Source organism: Mercenaria mercenaria, chromosome 11, assembly GCF_021730395.1.
Source record: "Mercenaria mercenaria strain notata chromosome 11, MADL_Memer_1, whole genome shotgun sequence".
Taxonomy (NCBI): domain Eukaryota; kingdom Metazoa; phylum Mollusca; class Bivalvia; order Venerida; family Veneridae; genus Mercenaria; species Mercenaria mercenaria.
In genome coordinates, this window is record NC_069371.1 from 5,935,713 (window position 1) to 5,953,169 (window position 17,457).

Here is a 17,457-nt window from a genome sequence, read left to right on the forward strand (position 1 = left end):
AAATGTGCCTCTAGAGTGTTAACAAGCTTTTCCTTTGATTTGACCCGGTGACCTAATTCTTGACCCCACCTAACCCAGATTTAAAAACGACCTATAGATTATCAAGATTAACATTCTGACCAAGTTTCATTAAGAAACGGTCATAAATGTGACCTCTAGAGTGTTAACTAGCTTTTCCTTTGATTTGACCTGGTGACTTAGTTTTTGACCCTACATGACCCAGATTCAAACTGGACTTTGAGATCATCATGAGTAACATTCTGACCATGTTTCATGAAGATACTGCAATAAATGTGGCCTCTACAGGGTTAACAAGCTTTTCCTTGGATTTGATCCGGTGACCTAGTTTTTGATCCCACATGACCCAGATTCGAACTAGACCTAAAGATCATCAAGATTAACATTCTAAGTTTCATAAAGATACAGTCATAAATGTGGCCTCTAGAGTGTTAACAAGCTTTTCCTTTGATTTGACCCGGTGACCTAGTTTTTGACCCCACCTGACCCAGATTTGTTCATGGCCTATAGATCATCACGATTAACATTCTGACCAAGTTTCATTAAGATATGGTCATAAATGTGGCCTCTAGAGTGTTAACTATCTTTTCCTTTGATTTGACCTGGTGACCTAGTTTTTGACCCTACATGACCCAGCTTCAAACTGAACTTTGAGATCGTCATGAGTAAATTCTGACCAAGTTTCATGAAGAAACAGTTATAAATGTGGCCTCAACAGTGTTAACAAGCTTTTCCTTTGATTTGACCTGGTGACCTAGTGTTTGACCCCAGATGACCCAGTATCAAACTCATCCAAGATTTTATTAAGGGTAACATTCTGACGAAGTTTCATTAAGATTGGGCCAAAATTGTGACCTCTAGAGTATTAACAAGTTTTTCCTTTGATTTGACCTGGTGACATAGTTTTTAATCCCAGACGACCCAATATCGAAGGTGTCCATGATTTTATTGAGGGTAACATTCTGACCAAGTTTCATTAAGACTGGGCCAAAATTGGGACCTCTAGAGTGTTAACAAGCTTTTCCTTTGATTTGACCCGGTGACCTAGTTTTTGATCCTAGATGACCCAATATCAAACTCATCCAAGATTTTATTTAGGGTAACATTCTGACCAAGTTTCATTAAGACTGGGCCAAAATTGTGACCTCTAGAGTGTTAACAAGCTTTTCCTTTGATTTGACCTGGTGACCCCAGATGACCCAATATCGAACTCGTCCAAGATTTTTATGAGGGTAACATTCTGACCAAGTTTCATTAAGATTGGGCCAAAATTGTGACCTCCAGAGTGTTAACAGTCAAATTGTTGACGACAGACGGACGACGGACACAGGGCGATCACAAAAGCTCACCTTGAGCACTTCGTGCTCAGGTGAGCTAAAAAGGGTGCTTACCGAAAAGATACTGACTAAATCGCCAACAGTGCAGATCTTGATCAGACTGCACGGATGTGCAAGGCAGATCATGATCTACACTGGTCACAAAAGCAGAATAAATTGTGTCCAGCATGATAAGGGCTAAAGAGAAACTTTACTAAAACTCGTAAAAAACCAACTGAAATCTCGTTATTCAGTGGACACCTTCCTTGCATTTATACTTAAAGAAATAAATAATATCACAACAGAATACTGGTAACACAAGAATGAAATAACTCTATTTTTGCAAGTATAGAAAAAATATCAGAACTATCTGCACTAATCGCAACTACATTTGTATATAGGTTCAAAGTTTACTTTCAAAACTTCACCACTCTAAGTTCATATCCGATTTGCTCCAAACATATTTTCCTCCTCTTTTGAGGAACATTCTTTCATCAAATCCACTGAACATGAGAGCATTGTCCACTCCGACATCAAGCAAAGATCTCGATGGTTGTTTCGAACCTTGAGTGCAGTCGAGAAATCTCATCTACAATGTAAAAAGAAATTCGTTTCAAACTCAGAGGGTCGCTGTTCATTAGCTCTACACGATACCCTTACTAGAAACACAGTTAACAATTACACGGCGCCCGTGTCAAATGAAAAATATTCAAATGATTGTCTCAAATATTCGTAATTGTTCTCCACTAAAATAAAACTTGTTTTATAATTAACGTTTAATTTCTTTCCTGAAATACAGCTTACTGTAAGACTTTCAGCTACAGGTAATGAGGTATGGTTTTAACCATTTACCAACAGCATAAAATCTAATCAATTATCAATTTCACTAAGCTTTTTGTTTTCAATCATGCATTTACTGAATTTATCTCGTGGGCTGATTTACTCATATCTAATAAAGAAGTTGCGATAGTTTTGCATTCAATCCTCGGTTTCTAATATCATCTAGATCTATAGCTTTTTAAATCAAGATCTGAACACAGTGGTTTTCATTGCATGCCTGTTTTCGGTACATTACCTTTTTAATCACCGTAAAACTATAACACACAATTCAGTGTGATCAGTCAAATTTTCAGTTTCCGTAATTATGTTGGCATATTTTTGCTACAACATAGCTAGGTAGCTATCACGTTAATATTGTAAACTTAAAACATTTCAACAATAAATATTTTCTAGACTTTATTTCCTGAAAATGTTTTCAACAAATTTGTGCATGTTTTTCTGAAAACATTATTGAAATCAATTATTTTTTCTGCTTTTTCTTTGCAGGAAACATTAGGCTCTTGAGATAAACTTTTCAGAAATTTTCGAAATATCAAGAATATTTCTGAAAGTATATATATATATATCTAACTAACTTATATAAATGGCAGCTGTGGGCACTTTCGCAAACCGTATTGAGATAAGAATGTAAATTTTCCAGAAAACTTTTACGATAATTTGTAACTATCGCGACTAGTTATTTTTTAGGAATTACTCACCTTATTATTCCTTTAATTGAAAAAAAAACAAGGGCTGTCTCCATAGGATGACACATGCCCCTGATGGCACTTTGAATGAACAGTTATGGCCGATGTTAGAGTTTAGGACCTTTGACCTACGGACCTGGGTCTTGCGCGCGACACGTCGTCTTACTGTGCCACACATTCATGCGTAGTTATTTTAAAATCCATGCATGAATGACAAAGATATGGACCGTACACGCCCATCAATGCACTATCATGAAATATGACCTTTAACGTCTAAGTGTGACCTTGACCTTTGAGCTACAGACCTGGGTCTTGCGCGCGACACGTCGTCTTACTGTGGTACACATCCATGCCCAATAATTTTAAAATCCATGCATGAATGACAAGGATATGGACCGGACATGCCCATCAATGCACTATCATGAAATATGACCTTTAACGTCTAAGTGTGACCTTGACCTTTGAGCTACAGACCTGGGTCTTGCGCGCGACACGTCGTCTTACTGTGCCACACATTTATGCGTAGTTACTGGAAAATCCATCCATGGATGACAAAGATATGGACCGGACACGCCCATCAATGCACTATCATGAAAAATGACCTTTAACGTCTAAGTGTGACCTTGACCTTTGAGCTACGGACCTGGGTCTTGCGCGCGACACGTCGTCTTACTGTGGTACACATTCATGCCAAGTTATTTTAAAATCCATCCATGGATGACAAAGATATGGACCGGACACGCCCATCAATGCACTATAATAAAAAATTACATTTAACGTCTAAGTGTGACCTTGTCCTTTGAGCTACGGACCTGGGTCTTGCGCGCGACACGTCGTCTTACTGTGGTACACATTCATGCCAAGTTATTTGAAAATCCATCCATGGATGACAAAGATATGGACCGGACATGAAAATTGCGGACAGACCGACAGACGATTCAAAAACTATATGCCTCCCTTCGGGGGCATAAAAAGTATGTATACATATTGAATCTATATGGTACTCAATGTGTTGAATTCATGTATATTTTCAAGAGTTAGCAGAACTACCTTTTGTTACTATTTTGTAAGTTTTATTGTAACTAGGATACGACGGATTTTTAAACTCTTATATGATTTCGTCAGCACTGAGGCAGAAACTCTACCAAAATAAAAAGTAGAATCTTAAGCCTAAATTTCATATTTAACAAGAGCTGTCGGAGGACAGCAACGCTCGACTATTCAACAGCCTTGTCAATTGAATGAATACAAAAGTTGAAAAAAGGGCATAATTTTGTAAAATGCAAAGTAGAGGTATTGAACCTCTGTACTGCATGTCATATCATGACAGTGAACAAGTGTGTGAAGTTTCAATCCATTCCAATTAGTGGATACTGAGATATCAGATTACATACAAAAATTTAACCAAAAACTGCTAAGTCGAAAAAGGGGCATAATTTTGAGAAAAAAAAGAGCAGAGTTATGGGACTTGCTTAGTGCATGTCAGATCATGACAGTGAACAAGTATGTGAAGTTTCAATCCATTCCCATTAGTAAGTACTGAGATACCAGCTTACATACAAAAGCTTAACCAAAAATTTCTAAGTCGAAAAAGGGGCATAATTTTGTAAAAAAGCAAAATAGAGTTATGGAACCTGTGCAATGTAGGTCAGTTCATCACAGTGAATAAGTGTGTGAAATTTCAATCCATTCCCACAAGTGGTTACTGAGATACCAGCTTACATACAAAACCTTAACCAAAAATTTCTAAGTCGAAAAAGGGGCATAATTTTGTAAAAAAGCAAAATAGAGTTATGGAACCTGTGCAGTGTAAGTCAGTTTGTCACAGTGAATAAGTGTGTGAAGTTTCAATCCATTCCCACAAGTGGTTACTGAGATACCAGCTTACATACAAAACTTAACCAAAATCGGGACGCGGACGCGGACGCCGACGCCGACGCCGACGCATGGGCGAGTGCAATAGCTCTACTATTCTATGAATAGTCGAGCTAAAAATGAATAGTTACTTTATACCATTTACATGTTAACACGAAATTAAAAATGCTTGTGTATATAACAGTACAGTACAGGGCTTCCGTATATTGTTTGTAAATACTTATCGATAACACATCTATTTTGAAATGACCATGTATATTATGAATATTATATGAATGGTTTGTACAACGATGTACCTGTATATGTGTACAGGTTGAATAAACTATGTTCTGTTCTGTTCTTAAAACTTTATGCATTAAATATATATGGTACTGCAGTAAGACTTTGAACCATCGCTAAAAACTTACAGTTATCTAAGAAGTTACAGTTATAACATGACATTTAATTCTGAACGATTACATTTGATGAGTTTTTGTGTACATTAGAATTAATCTTAATTGATGAAATAATTTCGTGAAAGATGTGTCAATATTTACAATCTTTAACGTTTTATAGATTTTACTGCGTGACGGACGTACTTGGTATATATATTCCACATATTTTTTACAGATTTCGTGAGTGTTTTTATATATAGATAGTGCACACAACACACCGTGCATTCAGTTTGATTTTATTTTCGATCTAATACTACTTACAAAATTAAGTAATTTTTCAGTTTCGAAATATTGCAGTAAAAGTTAATTTAGATAAGTACTCCCACTCCCATACTTACATATTCATCCAGTATCAAGTAGGAGTTCTGCATCTAGAAAAATAAAAGTACAAGCACTTTATATTGATATATTTCCAATAAGGGATAATGTTTTTTGTATCGGCAGTTATTTTTTTATCTCCGAGGACATAAAATGTCTCTAGGTGATTACAAAAATTTAGCAGGTTTTCTATACAATCAGGCAGAACAAAATAGAACAAAAGTCAAACATACACATCTTATTTTTTTTTTCTAATGACATAATCAAAAATGTGTGCATGATCCCCATAAACATTTGGGAACAATATCAACAAATATTAACTAAATCTATAATATTACAGCCCAGTGCCCTTTTCAACTTTGCTCTTTCCTGTTTTTATGCGCTATTAGAATGAATGTATGCTGGACTATAGTCGCATTCTTAAACGCGCTGATTGTGACCTTAACGTGACGTGATAGATGTAAAAACATTTAAACCCGGAACAATTCATACGGAGGACTTGTTCATGTCTAGATATTTGTCAGTATGTTTGTATTTTCTTTAGTTTCTTGTGCAAGGCATTTAACTGACTTTTGCATATCTAGAAACTTGTCAATATATTTATATTTTCTTTAGTTTCTGGTACAAGACATTTAACAGACTTTTACATGTCTAAAAACCTGTTAATATATTTATATTTTCTTTACTTTCTGGTACAAGGCATTTAACAGCCTTGTGCATGTCTAAAATCTTGTCACTATATTCATACTTTGTTTAGTTTCTGGTACAAGACTTTTAATAGACTTGCGCATATCTAGAAACTTATCAATATGTTTATATTTTCTTTAGTTTCTGGTACCGTCAAAAATAAAAGATATGGATTGATTTCCCGGATCACAGAGCTCCCCAAAACAGGCAGAGAGACATGCTTCTCAAAGTAGGCCCACAACAAAAAGAAACTGTATTGGAAAAATATAGCAGACGGGTTGATATAAAATCCAAGAACAAGTACATTATGAGTATATGCAAAAAGAGGTAGAAATAGGGCGGGGTGCTTGGGTTAGTGGAAAAAACAAGGATTAATATTCAACAGGGAAAGCCATGCTCTTAAAAAGCTTTCTCCCAACACCGTAAGCCACTGCAGCGCAAACACGCGTGCACACACACACATACACACAAACGCACGCACGCACAGTGCATCGCCGGCCAAAGTTATGGTGGCACATAAACTCACTCATTGTAAAAGGAGAGAAGGCGTAAATGCAAGGAGGCGATGGGTGGAGAGGGGGCGGGGTCTGAGGGGAAAGGAAAGAAACACCAACAGCAAACAAGACAACATACCTAACATAAAATACGAAACGAACTAAAATTGAAAATAAGAACATCTCCTTAGAACGGTCAGCGACCTATATGAAGGAAACCGGGGGTTAAATGCGTTTAGGGCTTGCCAACCTCGCACTTTCCCTATTTTCAACAAGGTAGACAAGATAGTGTAGATAATTAAATCTCCGATGAGAAAAGCTCTACGATTAGTATCAAATTTCAGATTATATAAGTGACTTTTGCATGCTTAGAAACTTTTCAATGTTTATATTTTCTTTAGTGTTTGACTGAATTTTGCATGTCTAGAAACTTGGCAATGTTTTCCTGTTTTGGTTGGATTCCAGTACAAGACACTCCCCATACACTTTCAGTGAGTCCATGCTTTTTGGTTCGATTCCAGTACATGACACTCAACAGGCTTGTACATGTCTAGAAACTTGGCACTGTTTTTTCTGTTTTGGTTGGATTCCAGTGCAAGACACTCCCCATACACTTTCAGTGAGTCCATGCCTTTTGGTTCGATTCAAATACATGACACTCAACAGGCTTGTACATGTCTAGAAACTTGGCAATGTGTTTACCTTAAGGTAGGTAAAATTACGATATTACACATTTGGCATATTTTGACAGACTTGTGCACCACAGACACCTGTCTATTTATTTGTCTTCTTTTAAGATTCTTGTACAAGATATTTGTCGGACTTGCGCATCTAGAGAAACTAGCCGATATGTTTACCTTTTGTGAAATTCAGATATAAGACTTTTGACAGAATTACGCACCCAGAAATGTTTTTCAATGTGCTTACCTCTCGTTAGATTCAGATATAAGAATTTTGACAGAATTACGCATCCACATATGTTTTTCGATATGTTTACTTCTCGTTAGAGTCAGATATAAGACTTTTGAAAGACTTGTGCATCCAGATATGTTTTTCGATGTGCTCACCTCTCGTTAGATTCAGATATGAGACTTTTGACAGAATTATGCATAATGAGCATCCAGATATGTTTTTCGATATGTTTACATCTCGTTAGATTCAGATAAAAGACTTTTGACAGAATTACGCATCCAGATATGTTTTTTCGATAGGTTTACTTCTCGTTAGAGTCAGATATAAGACTGTTGAAAGACTTATACAGCCAGAGAAACTTGTCGATGGGTTTACCTTTCGTTAGATTCAGACACGAGGGAATTCAGAAACGCGCTTCCGTAGAATATATTAAAGGTACTAGCACGATTGTTTACGGATTTCTAGGGGGTTTCAATAGCCATGTGCATTGAAAATTTAAACATAATTAGATATGTTACAGCGGAGTTTTGATACACCACGCTCGTATACACTTTTATGTTATGGTAAGCACGGAGGTAGTTCTGAAGGAAATTAGGCCCTACATAAAAATGTGTTGTTCTCTGAAAATGCCAGCCAAGCAGATTCTGCAAGAATTTAAAACCTTAAAAGCCCTTAAAAGTCTAGCTGAAATGGGAACAAAATTAAGGGCTTTCCTCTCTCAGTTGGAACCAATTGGGACCAAAATGGATGAACATTTATAAATCATATTGTCTTCCGAGCACGAAATCTTTCCCATGGAGATTTGTTCACAATGTTATTTACACGGACCACAAATCATTCTTAATGAACAAATCCAACGGAATATGCCACATATGTAAAACTAAGACGGGAATATTAAAACATCTCTTTTGGGAATGCTGTGATATTAAACAAATATGGATTTTTTAAGCGAAATATTTAATTCAGTTCTGCCTGAGAAGCACATTACTTATCATTTTTCCAAGATAGAATTGGAATTTAAAAACGAAATTATTATTTGGAAACACAGGAACGAGTTAAAATTTTCAAACATTAAACAGAATGCATTGGGGAAAAAATCCTTTCAAATGTAAAAACTTGTTCAAATTTCAAACTTTAAACAAAGGGAGTATAAAAGTGCTAATACAGAATCTAATTGTTATGTTTAAAAGGGAACAACTCAAATAAGCTTGACGGCTATCTCACATTCTTCCGAGCATGCTTTATAGGTAAGATCCTTAGTTTACAACGCAACAAATCAATAAAATCTTTTAAAACTATCCTAAACACAGAGATCTTGTTTCGAACTTCGTATGAACTCTGTGTTAGGAAAAAAGTTGTTTTTAACCAATACACATTACTGTTATTTATAAGTACATGTAGTTAGATATTCTATTGAAACCCTCGTATTACTATACAATAATAAAAAAAAAACAGTTACTTTAAAAGCCAAACATATCTAGCATCAATGGACCGATATTTTTTTTATATATGACCGATATCGTGTTGCCCATCGGTATCTTGTCTTACATTTTTGCCCCCATCCCCAACGCAAGCCCTTATATACATTTTTCGTGACTTTTATATACTTTCAGATTGTTATAGTAATGATCATTCATATTCTCTATTGTTAATAATAGACTGTTTTGAAATGTTTGCCAAATTCCTGAATAGTTACGATGTCGGATGCGTACAAGTATGCAAAAAAGAAGCGATATGTTAATCATTAGCACAATTATCAATTCATTCATGTGTTAAATATGGTTCTCCGTGATATTGTAACACAGCAAGGTTATGATGTAACATTTTTATTTACTGCATTTGTGACGAAATCCGGATAATATCGGACCTTTGTTGATTTTGATATGTTTGAAAATCAGGTATTAATTGAAGGCATTCTTATGCATTCCTATCTTACACACAAAACACTAGTCATTATAAGAAAAAAATTGTGTAGTCCATATTTTTGTTATCGGTCAGACATCGGGCCGATTTCGGATCTATCTATCAATATTCCGACCAATTACCGATATCTATCTAATTTTACAGGAGTCCGAAAGAAAGCATTACGTCAACGTCGCACACAAACTGGTTTACGGGGCATCTGCCTTATTAATGACACATCTTCATACAAGAGCAATATTGTACAGCAGTAAATACAGGATCAGCCGGTCAATCAATTGCTGCACCCTCTATATTCGCCCGACCTAAGTCCATGTGACTTTTTTTTCTTTCCTTTGCTGAGGAAAAGATGACTAGGTGTTGCTACCATTCCAGAAGCGCCCTTGGTAGCACAGTGTATCAGTGTCGGCCCTGTATACCAAGGGAAGACTACTCTGTGGCTTTCAGGCCATTGATAGCCCGGAAGGAAATTAAAAGTGAATATTTTGAGGGGATGTGTAAGTTTCTATATTTTATATGGACAATCTAAACATTTTCTGAAACCCCTCGTATAAGACTTTGATAGCCTTATGCAGCCAGAGAAACTTGTCAATATGTTTACCTTTTCATTAGATTCTGGTACAAGACATTTGACAGACTTGTGCATGTCTAGAAACTTGTCAAATTCTTCATCATTTATCACAAATGTTTCCGCATTCCTGAGAGCATCTTGTCCTGCATTCTCCCCGTCAATCAACAAGCACTGAAATACCTGTAAACGTATGGTTAATCAGATGAATGTAAAAGTACATGTACGTGAATTACGTTACAAACATGACATTGTCAACGTCGAGTTCACATGGTACCTTAATTACATGAAAGTGAATTAAGTAAAAGTAAAGTAAAATATCATAGTCTGAGAATTAATCTTAATGATATCATTGCAAATAACTAACACATTGCAAAACTTTCATTTTTTCTGTGTTTTTTTTCCCATACAATACTGAAATGGGATTAAACAGTCTTACAAAGTCCATTTAACTTTTGTTATATTTTTCAGGTACAGTGTTTGCACTATGCGTTACGGTGTCTTCCTAGGAAAGACGGCTTCGCGTATATACGGGTGCAATACATCGGGCACGTTAAAAAACCAGACTGTCTATCCGCATAGAGATAGGCCAAGTAGGCCGGCAGGCCTGTCTCAGATCGCTTGTGTCTGTACTAGTAGAGACTGAATTTGGCGCCCTGAGTTGCTGCCACTGCGCTATGCAAAGCGCCTTTGAACGTGTTTATCACGAAAAAGGCGCTATATAAATCTGGTGTAATAATAATAATAATAATAACAATAATGATAATAATAATTTAAAAAATAATTTTGTATTGATTTTACCTTCCATCTGCATGGATCAAGTTGGAGAATGCAGTCTGTCATGTCCTCATGTTTATTGTATGTGTTCACAACAGTGTTCAACTTGAAGGCGACCTGCATACAGGAAAATAGTTTTTAATCTCGATCCCATTATATCTGATGTTATATTGTATTATTAATTGTTCTGAGCACTACTGCAGAAGGCTGTTATAAGATTATTAATGAGCATTTTCCTCCCTCAATGTTTTATAATTCGAAACGTTTTCATGCGTACTTTTTTGCTAATGAGAAATTCAAGAACTGAAACTTACACCAAAGATGCAGACTGTCTTTCGTCTTAAATTGACTTTAGATGTTAAAACTATATAGATAAAAAACGGCAGAATCACACACGATGCTAACAAATCATGAAAGACAGTATACATGACAAACCGACCTTATACTCCATGCACAGACGTCTAACCCTGAGTAAACTATCCAAGTGATTCTTCTGCCCTTGTTGTCGCCCTATCTTTTCATTGGTGTCTGGATCAAAACTGTCACATGACACGGCCAGAATGTCCAGGTACTCTCCTGTAAAATACCACATGTTTCAGTATATATCAGGGGAGCTCTGTAGTTCGAGTGGTTAAGGTCGCTGACTTCAATCATTTGCCCCACACAATGTGGGTTCGAAACCTCGCTTGTATGTGAAATATCAGAACTTCCCAAAACGGTTTACTGAAATGATACTCTGTAAAACTCTAAATCTATCTAATTATTTTAGCGTTGAACCGACACCATTATAGGTCATACAGCGACTTTCCAGCTTTTCGTGGAGGAAGAACCCAGGGTCCTACCGGATATAGTTTCAGGAACGGGCGAGAACCTTTGTAGAACCACCGACCTTCCGTAAGCCAGCTGAACGGAACATATTCATGATCGTTTGATATTAGATATATCATCGTTATTAACTTTGATATTTAATATATCATCGTTTGATACTGATCATGTCAACGTTGAATATTAAACATATCATCGTTTGATATAAAAACATATTATTGTTTGACATTAAACGAATTTCCGTTTGATCTTAAAATAATTCATCGTTTGTAATGAAACATATCATCGTTTGATATTAGATATATCAACTTTTAACTTTGACATTTAATGTATTCATTGTTTGATATCAAACATATCATCGTTTGCTATTAAACTTATCAATGTTTGATAAAAATTGTACTGACTATATATACACCTTTAAAATATACACAGATTGATCAGTTTCTCCGATGATAAGACGATAAATTGATTTTTACGTCGCAACAAACCTAAGTATGTGACGTTGACGTCATTTAAAGTGTGTCAAACGCACAGGCACCAGACCAGAAAGAAAATGAAACTGTACATGTTATATCCCTCTAGGTATACTATAAGAACTATGCTCATGAACGAGGAAATGCACTAACCTATTTCAATCGTACATTTCTAACCTAAAACGCATGGTACCCAGCATATTAAACAATCGGTAATTTAACGTCCATTGTGCACCAGTCACATTGTCTCAATATTTCATATTGCAGAGATACTCCGCATATCTTATGCGTTCGTCAACGTTACAAAGATACAACTTGCGTGAACTTCCCTAAAGAACATCCAGTCTGTGTGCGCATGTTAAATTCTTTTATTTCCTCAAATAATGAAGAGCACATTTATGCTATATATACATATTTTAGCGTACACGTTTAGTTAAACGACGACTGACATACATTTCACTTCAGCCATTCAGAATAATTTATTGATATAGACCAGAACATCATAAGAGAAATTCATCCAAGTTTTTTCTTTAGCGTTGATGAATCTATAAACTACGCGTTGTTTCTCTGATATAATAAATAATTAACACAATGGAAGATAAATAACAACTTGTTCAATATCCATAGTACACATTTATCGAACCGCGTGTTTTAGGTTGAAATGGGTTAGTATATTTTCCCGTACGTGGCCTGGTTCTTATAGTATACCTAGGTTAGGGTATAACACGTACAGCGGCATTTTCCTTCTGGTTTCAATAAAAGATTTTGAGAAGAATATGTTGCAGTACGAGCTACAGACGACAACGGTCACGCCTCAAGTACCATAAAAGAAACCACTATATCGGATCAGATTTAACGAATATAAAAAATGAATAAATGTTGCAAGAATGAAATTAATGCCATATATGGATGAGGCATTTTTAAAGTTCTGGAGTGCATGTAAAGTGCTTTTTAAAAGTATACAGATGCAGAAATATGCAGCCTTAATTCAAGTAGACAATGAAATTAAAAGAGTTGTAAACATGTTTTTGTTTTTCACCGTAGTCGTTATTTCTAATATTTGATATCATTCAAACGTATATCAATTGAACGACAATATCAAACAAGTTATTTATAATGCCATAAGATAGCAACAATATATTACTTTATAGTAGTCCACTTAAACTTATCTGTTTCAGCTCATAAACTATTTGGCAGGCGTGTTTTATTTTCAGAAATCAATTTTCAATATTGCTTCCTTATACAAACAGTATATTGGTCTATTTTTACTGAACTAAATACCAGCGTACTTAACTCAGGAGAAATCATGTCATACAAATTTCTGAAAATTTGATTTTCAAGACACGTTATGTTTAAACACTTTGATACCACTTGACTACTGACTTGTAATTAAGCTTCCGTATGTTTTAAAAAATACCGTATGTAATGCTAGTCAGTAATGGGAAAGTTTGTTTCACAAATAAATGGGAAAATTCACCTTACACATAATTGGAAGGTCATTTTACACATGCTTCGGTAAATTCATTTTTAAATTTAATCATGTAAGGAAATTCATTTTACACATTATTGGGGACATTCATTTTTTCTTGCCAATTTTGTTTACGCCGTAAAATAAAGTTTTAATTTGCATATTACAAGTAAATGAGTAAACAGAAATGTTACTTGACAGAGATTTTATGCATACATTTATCATAATTAAATTACCGGCCATTATATTAAATTTTTGAAACAGTAAGTTCATTGTTTTGGCAAGATGAAATTTTTACAAAGTTTTTTAATTACTTCCCTCATGTGAATTATATACTGAATTAGTTAGACTAAGCAGATAAGTAGGAAAGTCTTTTAGGAAAGTTTATCTTCAAGGATCGTGTTGGGTAATTCTACTATCCATTATCTTTTCATTGTAGATATCAAACTTCTTTTTCAAAAAAAGTTTGTCATTAAGTTTGCGGTTACTGAATACCAAATATATTTCTCAAGATAGTCCGGTAGTTGAAAATTTTATACATCGTGTACATTTCAACACAATGGAAAAAAACGAAAAGGAATGTACACCTGTTAAAAACTACTACTGTGTTTCAAAACAATGTATAAGTAATCATTTTTCATTTTTCGGACTACAGTACCTAGGTAAGAACTAAAAATGTTCCCCTATTTTTTACAATTCTAAACATGTACCACAAAAGATGTTCCTGTAATTCGTGTTTTCTGCAAGTTTTCCTTCCGATGTTATGTTTTATCCCGGTTTTGTTTCGGAGAACAACTTGACCTCACCCACTATTCGACCTATTGTCTTGTCTTTTAGCAAGGTTACATAGTGGGTACCATTTGGACTTGCGAATTAAAACGAAGTGGACTGTGGACACCTGGGACGATCACTATTTCAAGGGGACCATCTCAGCATGATTTAACTATATTATGTGTGGTGGGGGAAAAAACGTGTCCATAATGGTGATAATGTCTGACTTATCATGCCACCACATTGCTGTGGGAAATTTAGATTTGGCTTTGTTTGTCCGTCCGTCTTTCCGTCAGAGAAAATTTGTGTTACACATATTGCCAAAAGTATTTGACATATCATCATTACACTTAATTGAAATGTTCTTCAACAATAGAAGATTTGCATTTGGAACAAAATAGTCAGAGTGAGCTAGTGTTTTCACACTGTGTCCGTTGTCCGCTGTCGTTTTCTTTGAACACTCCCGAGATTACAACTCTGGCAAAATTAGATTGCGACTTTGCCAAAATGTTTGTCTTAACAACCTTTGGACGAATTTGAAACTGGGTCAGAAGTAGGCCACTGAGTCTCTATTTTTCTGTGATATAACATAATGGCATTTTTTTAAATACCAGAACCCAGTATTAAAATTGATATAGACTATATAGAGACAAATATTGTGACTAAATTGCATATAGATCAAATAGAAAATATTCCCTCTATAATGCTAAGAAGGTTTTCCTATAATCTAACTTAGTGACATAGTTATTGACCAAAGATTGCCGAGTTTTAAACTTGACCAAGATTTTATAGAAAGAAAAACTTTCTAACCAATTTTTATGTAGATAAGGTAAAAACTAGGCAGTTAGAATGTTAAGAATATTTTTCTATGATATGGTTTAGTGACCTAGCTTTATATCCCAGATAACCCTACTTTCAATTTGTTCAACTATGTTCTGTAGAAAATATGTCATCTGGAGTGTTTAGAATGTTTTTCTAAGATTTAACATATTGACCTACCTTTTAACCCCAGATGACCAAGATTCAAACTTTACCTAGATTTGATTAAGATAAGCGTTACGACTATGTTTCATGTAGATCAGGTAAACACTTTAGTCTCTAGAGTGTTAACAACGTTTTTCAATTAGTGACCTAAGGTTTGACCAAGTTTCAAAGTTAACCTACATTGTATAAAGGCAAACGTTCTGACCCGGTTTTATAAGATCCAGTAGAAAATATTTCCTCTAGACTGTGAACAATGTTTTTCTCCTATGATACAAACTCCTGATCCAGTTTTTAATTCCAGATAATCCATCTTCAAACTACTTGTAGATTTTATAAATTCAAATATTCTTACCAGGTTTTAGAAAGATTGAACATAAATCATTGCCTCTAGTATGTTTGTGCTATATCTTAACCTGATGACAATAATTTGTGATCCTGGATAATCCAGATTCAAACTTGATGCAGACTTTATAAAGACAAACATTCTGACCAGGTATTGTAAAATATGATACTCTACGATTTGACCTAGTCACCTTGTGTTTGATCCAGGATGAACTAGCTTCAGAATCTGCCGAGAATTTCTTAACGCAAACATTCTGACTAAGTTTCATCATGAATATGCTAAAATTGTAACATCTAGAGTGTTAACAGTGAAATTGTGAAGGACGGACGAAGACGGACGACGGACACAGTGCTACCAGAATAAGTCACCTTGAGCACCTTTTGCTCAGATGTACTTAAAACTCGGATGCGCAACTCCCAGTAATTATTGTTCGAGGAGTTGGTTTGCATGGTGTTTATAGAGCTGTGAGGGATTTGTAAACCGAGCGAGTGTGGCGAAAGTGGTTTGCAAATCCCCTCATAGGTCTATAAACACAATGAAGACCTATTCCGAGAATGATATCTGACTTACCTACATGCTCCTTTGTTTTATGTAGTTCAGATTGGCTTCGGGTTTTTAAAACGTTCGTTGTATTATATGTGGGTTTGAAAACATATAAATAAAGGAAGAAACACCATCACGTTCTAAACGTTGTCATGTAATATTTATCATAATAAAATGCCCAACATGTTACGCAGCTGTAAATATGTTTGCCTGTAATGAGGACATGACATTTATACTGCATGAAAAACCCGTGCACATCTGGTAAACAGTGAGATGATTATAGTCTCTTCTGACTTTTCATCATCTTATAGTATCAACTCGTCAGGATTTGATTCAGAAGGCTTTATATAGCAGGGTTTTTTTTTCTAAGAAAAAGTTTATTTATGTTCTGAAGTCCTTATAAACATTTTTAGCTCGACTATTCCAAGAATAGTCGAGCTATTCTACTCACCCTGGCATCACACCTTGGTTAAAGTTTTGCATGCAAGTACATATAGCTATCATTTAAATGCATATAGCTTTGAAACTTCTTTTTTTTTTCATTTTCAGTTACCAACCTCACTGGGTCAAGTCTCATAAAATAGAAAATTGGAAACTCCACAGGTCGCTCAACACGACAAAAACGAAAATGTTGCAGGCTCGGTTTGATTGAGCCCGTTCATGGACGGTAACTCTGATATGTATTTTGGTTAAAGTTTTGCATGCAAGTTACTATCTCCAAAACTAATGCAGATACTGGATTGAAACTCTAAAACTATTTTAATATTTAGGATAGTATTCCGCTTCTTGGACAACACTCATTTGCTGTATTACGGACAGCTAAGTGATTTATATAGTGCGCATGTGCGAACAATGGTTGCAAATTTTGAAAATCTATAAAAAGTTGGATTAAAAGTGTTATTAGACTTCTTATCATAAGGACAATATGTTACATGGATATACGTTAGTGTTGGTCAAATGTTCAAATGCATAGAAAACGGGAAAATACGAAAGAATCACCAGATAATGTTCAATCTGTGTCAAAACGTTCAAACACAATGGAACAAAATGGCGGAAGAATTCAACTAGGAACACTAAATATGAGCAGCAGTCAATTTCAGGCAAGTCAGAGCTATAGTTTACCACCTCAGTTGCCATATCAGAACTATAATAATCAATATATGGCTATGAATGCAGCTTCACCAGTTTTTTTCACCTTGAAACGT

General features: G+C 35.3%; 1 protein-coding gene across 3 annotated transcripts in view; it reads right to left on the reverse strand.

Moving 5' to 3' along the window:
* Positions 1-1,017: 1,017 nt before the first annotated feature.
* Positions 1,018-17,457, reverse strand: part of LOC123532892 (radical S-adenosyl methionine domain-containing protein 2-like) — a 90,764-nt gene continuing 74,324 nt past the window's right edge. For all 3 annotated transcript variants that reach the window (XM_045314491.2, XM_053518451.1, XM_045314492.2), the window contains 5 exons: positions 11,285-11,421; positions 10,870-10,962; positions 10,102-10,251; positions 5,508-5,540; positions 1,018-1,923 (listed from right to left, as the gene is read on the reverse strand). In XM_045314491.2, the coding sequence (XP_045170426.2) occupies positions 1,759-1,923; positions 5,508-5,540; positions 10,102-10,251; positions 10,870-10,962; positions 11,285-11,421 (578 nt within the window). In that variant the 3' untranslated portion in view covers positions 1,018-1,758. The remainder of the gene's footprint in view (positions 1,924-5,507; positions 5,541-10,101; positions 10,252-10,869; positions 10,963-11,284; positions 11,422-17,457) is intronic.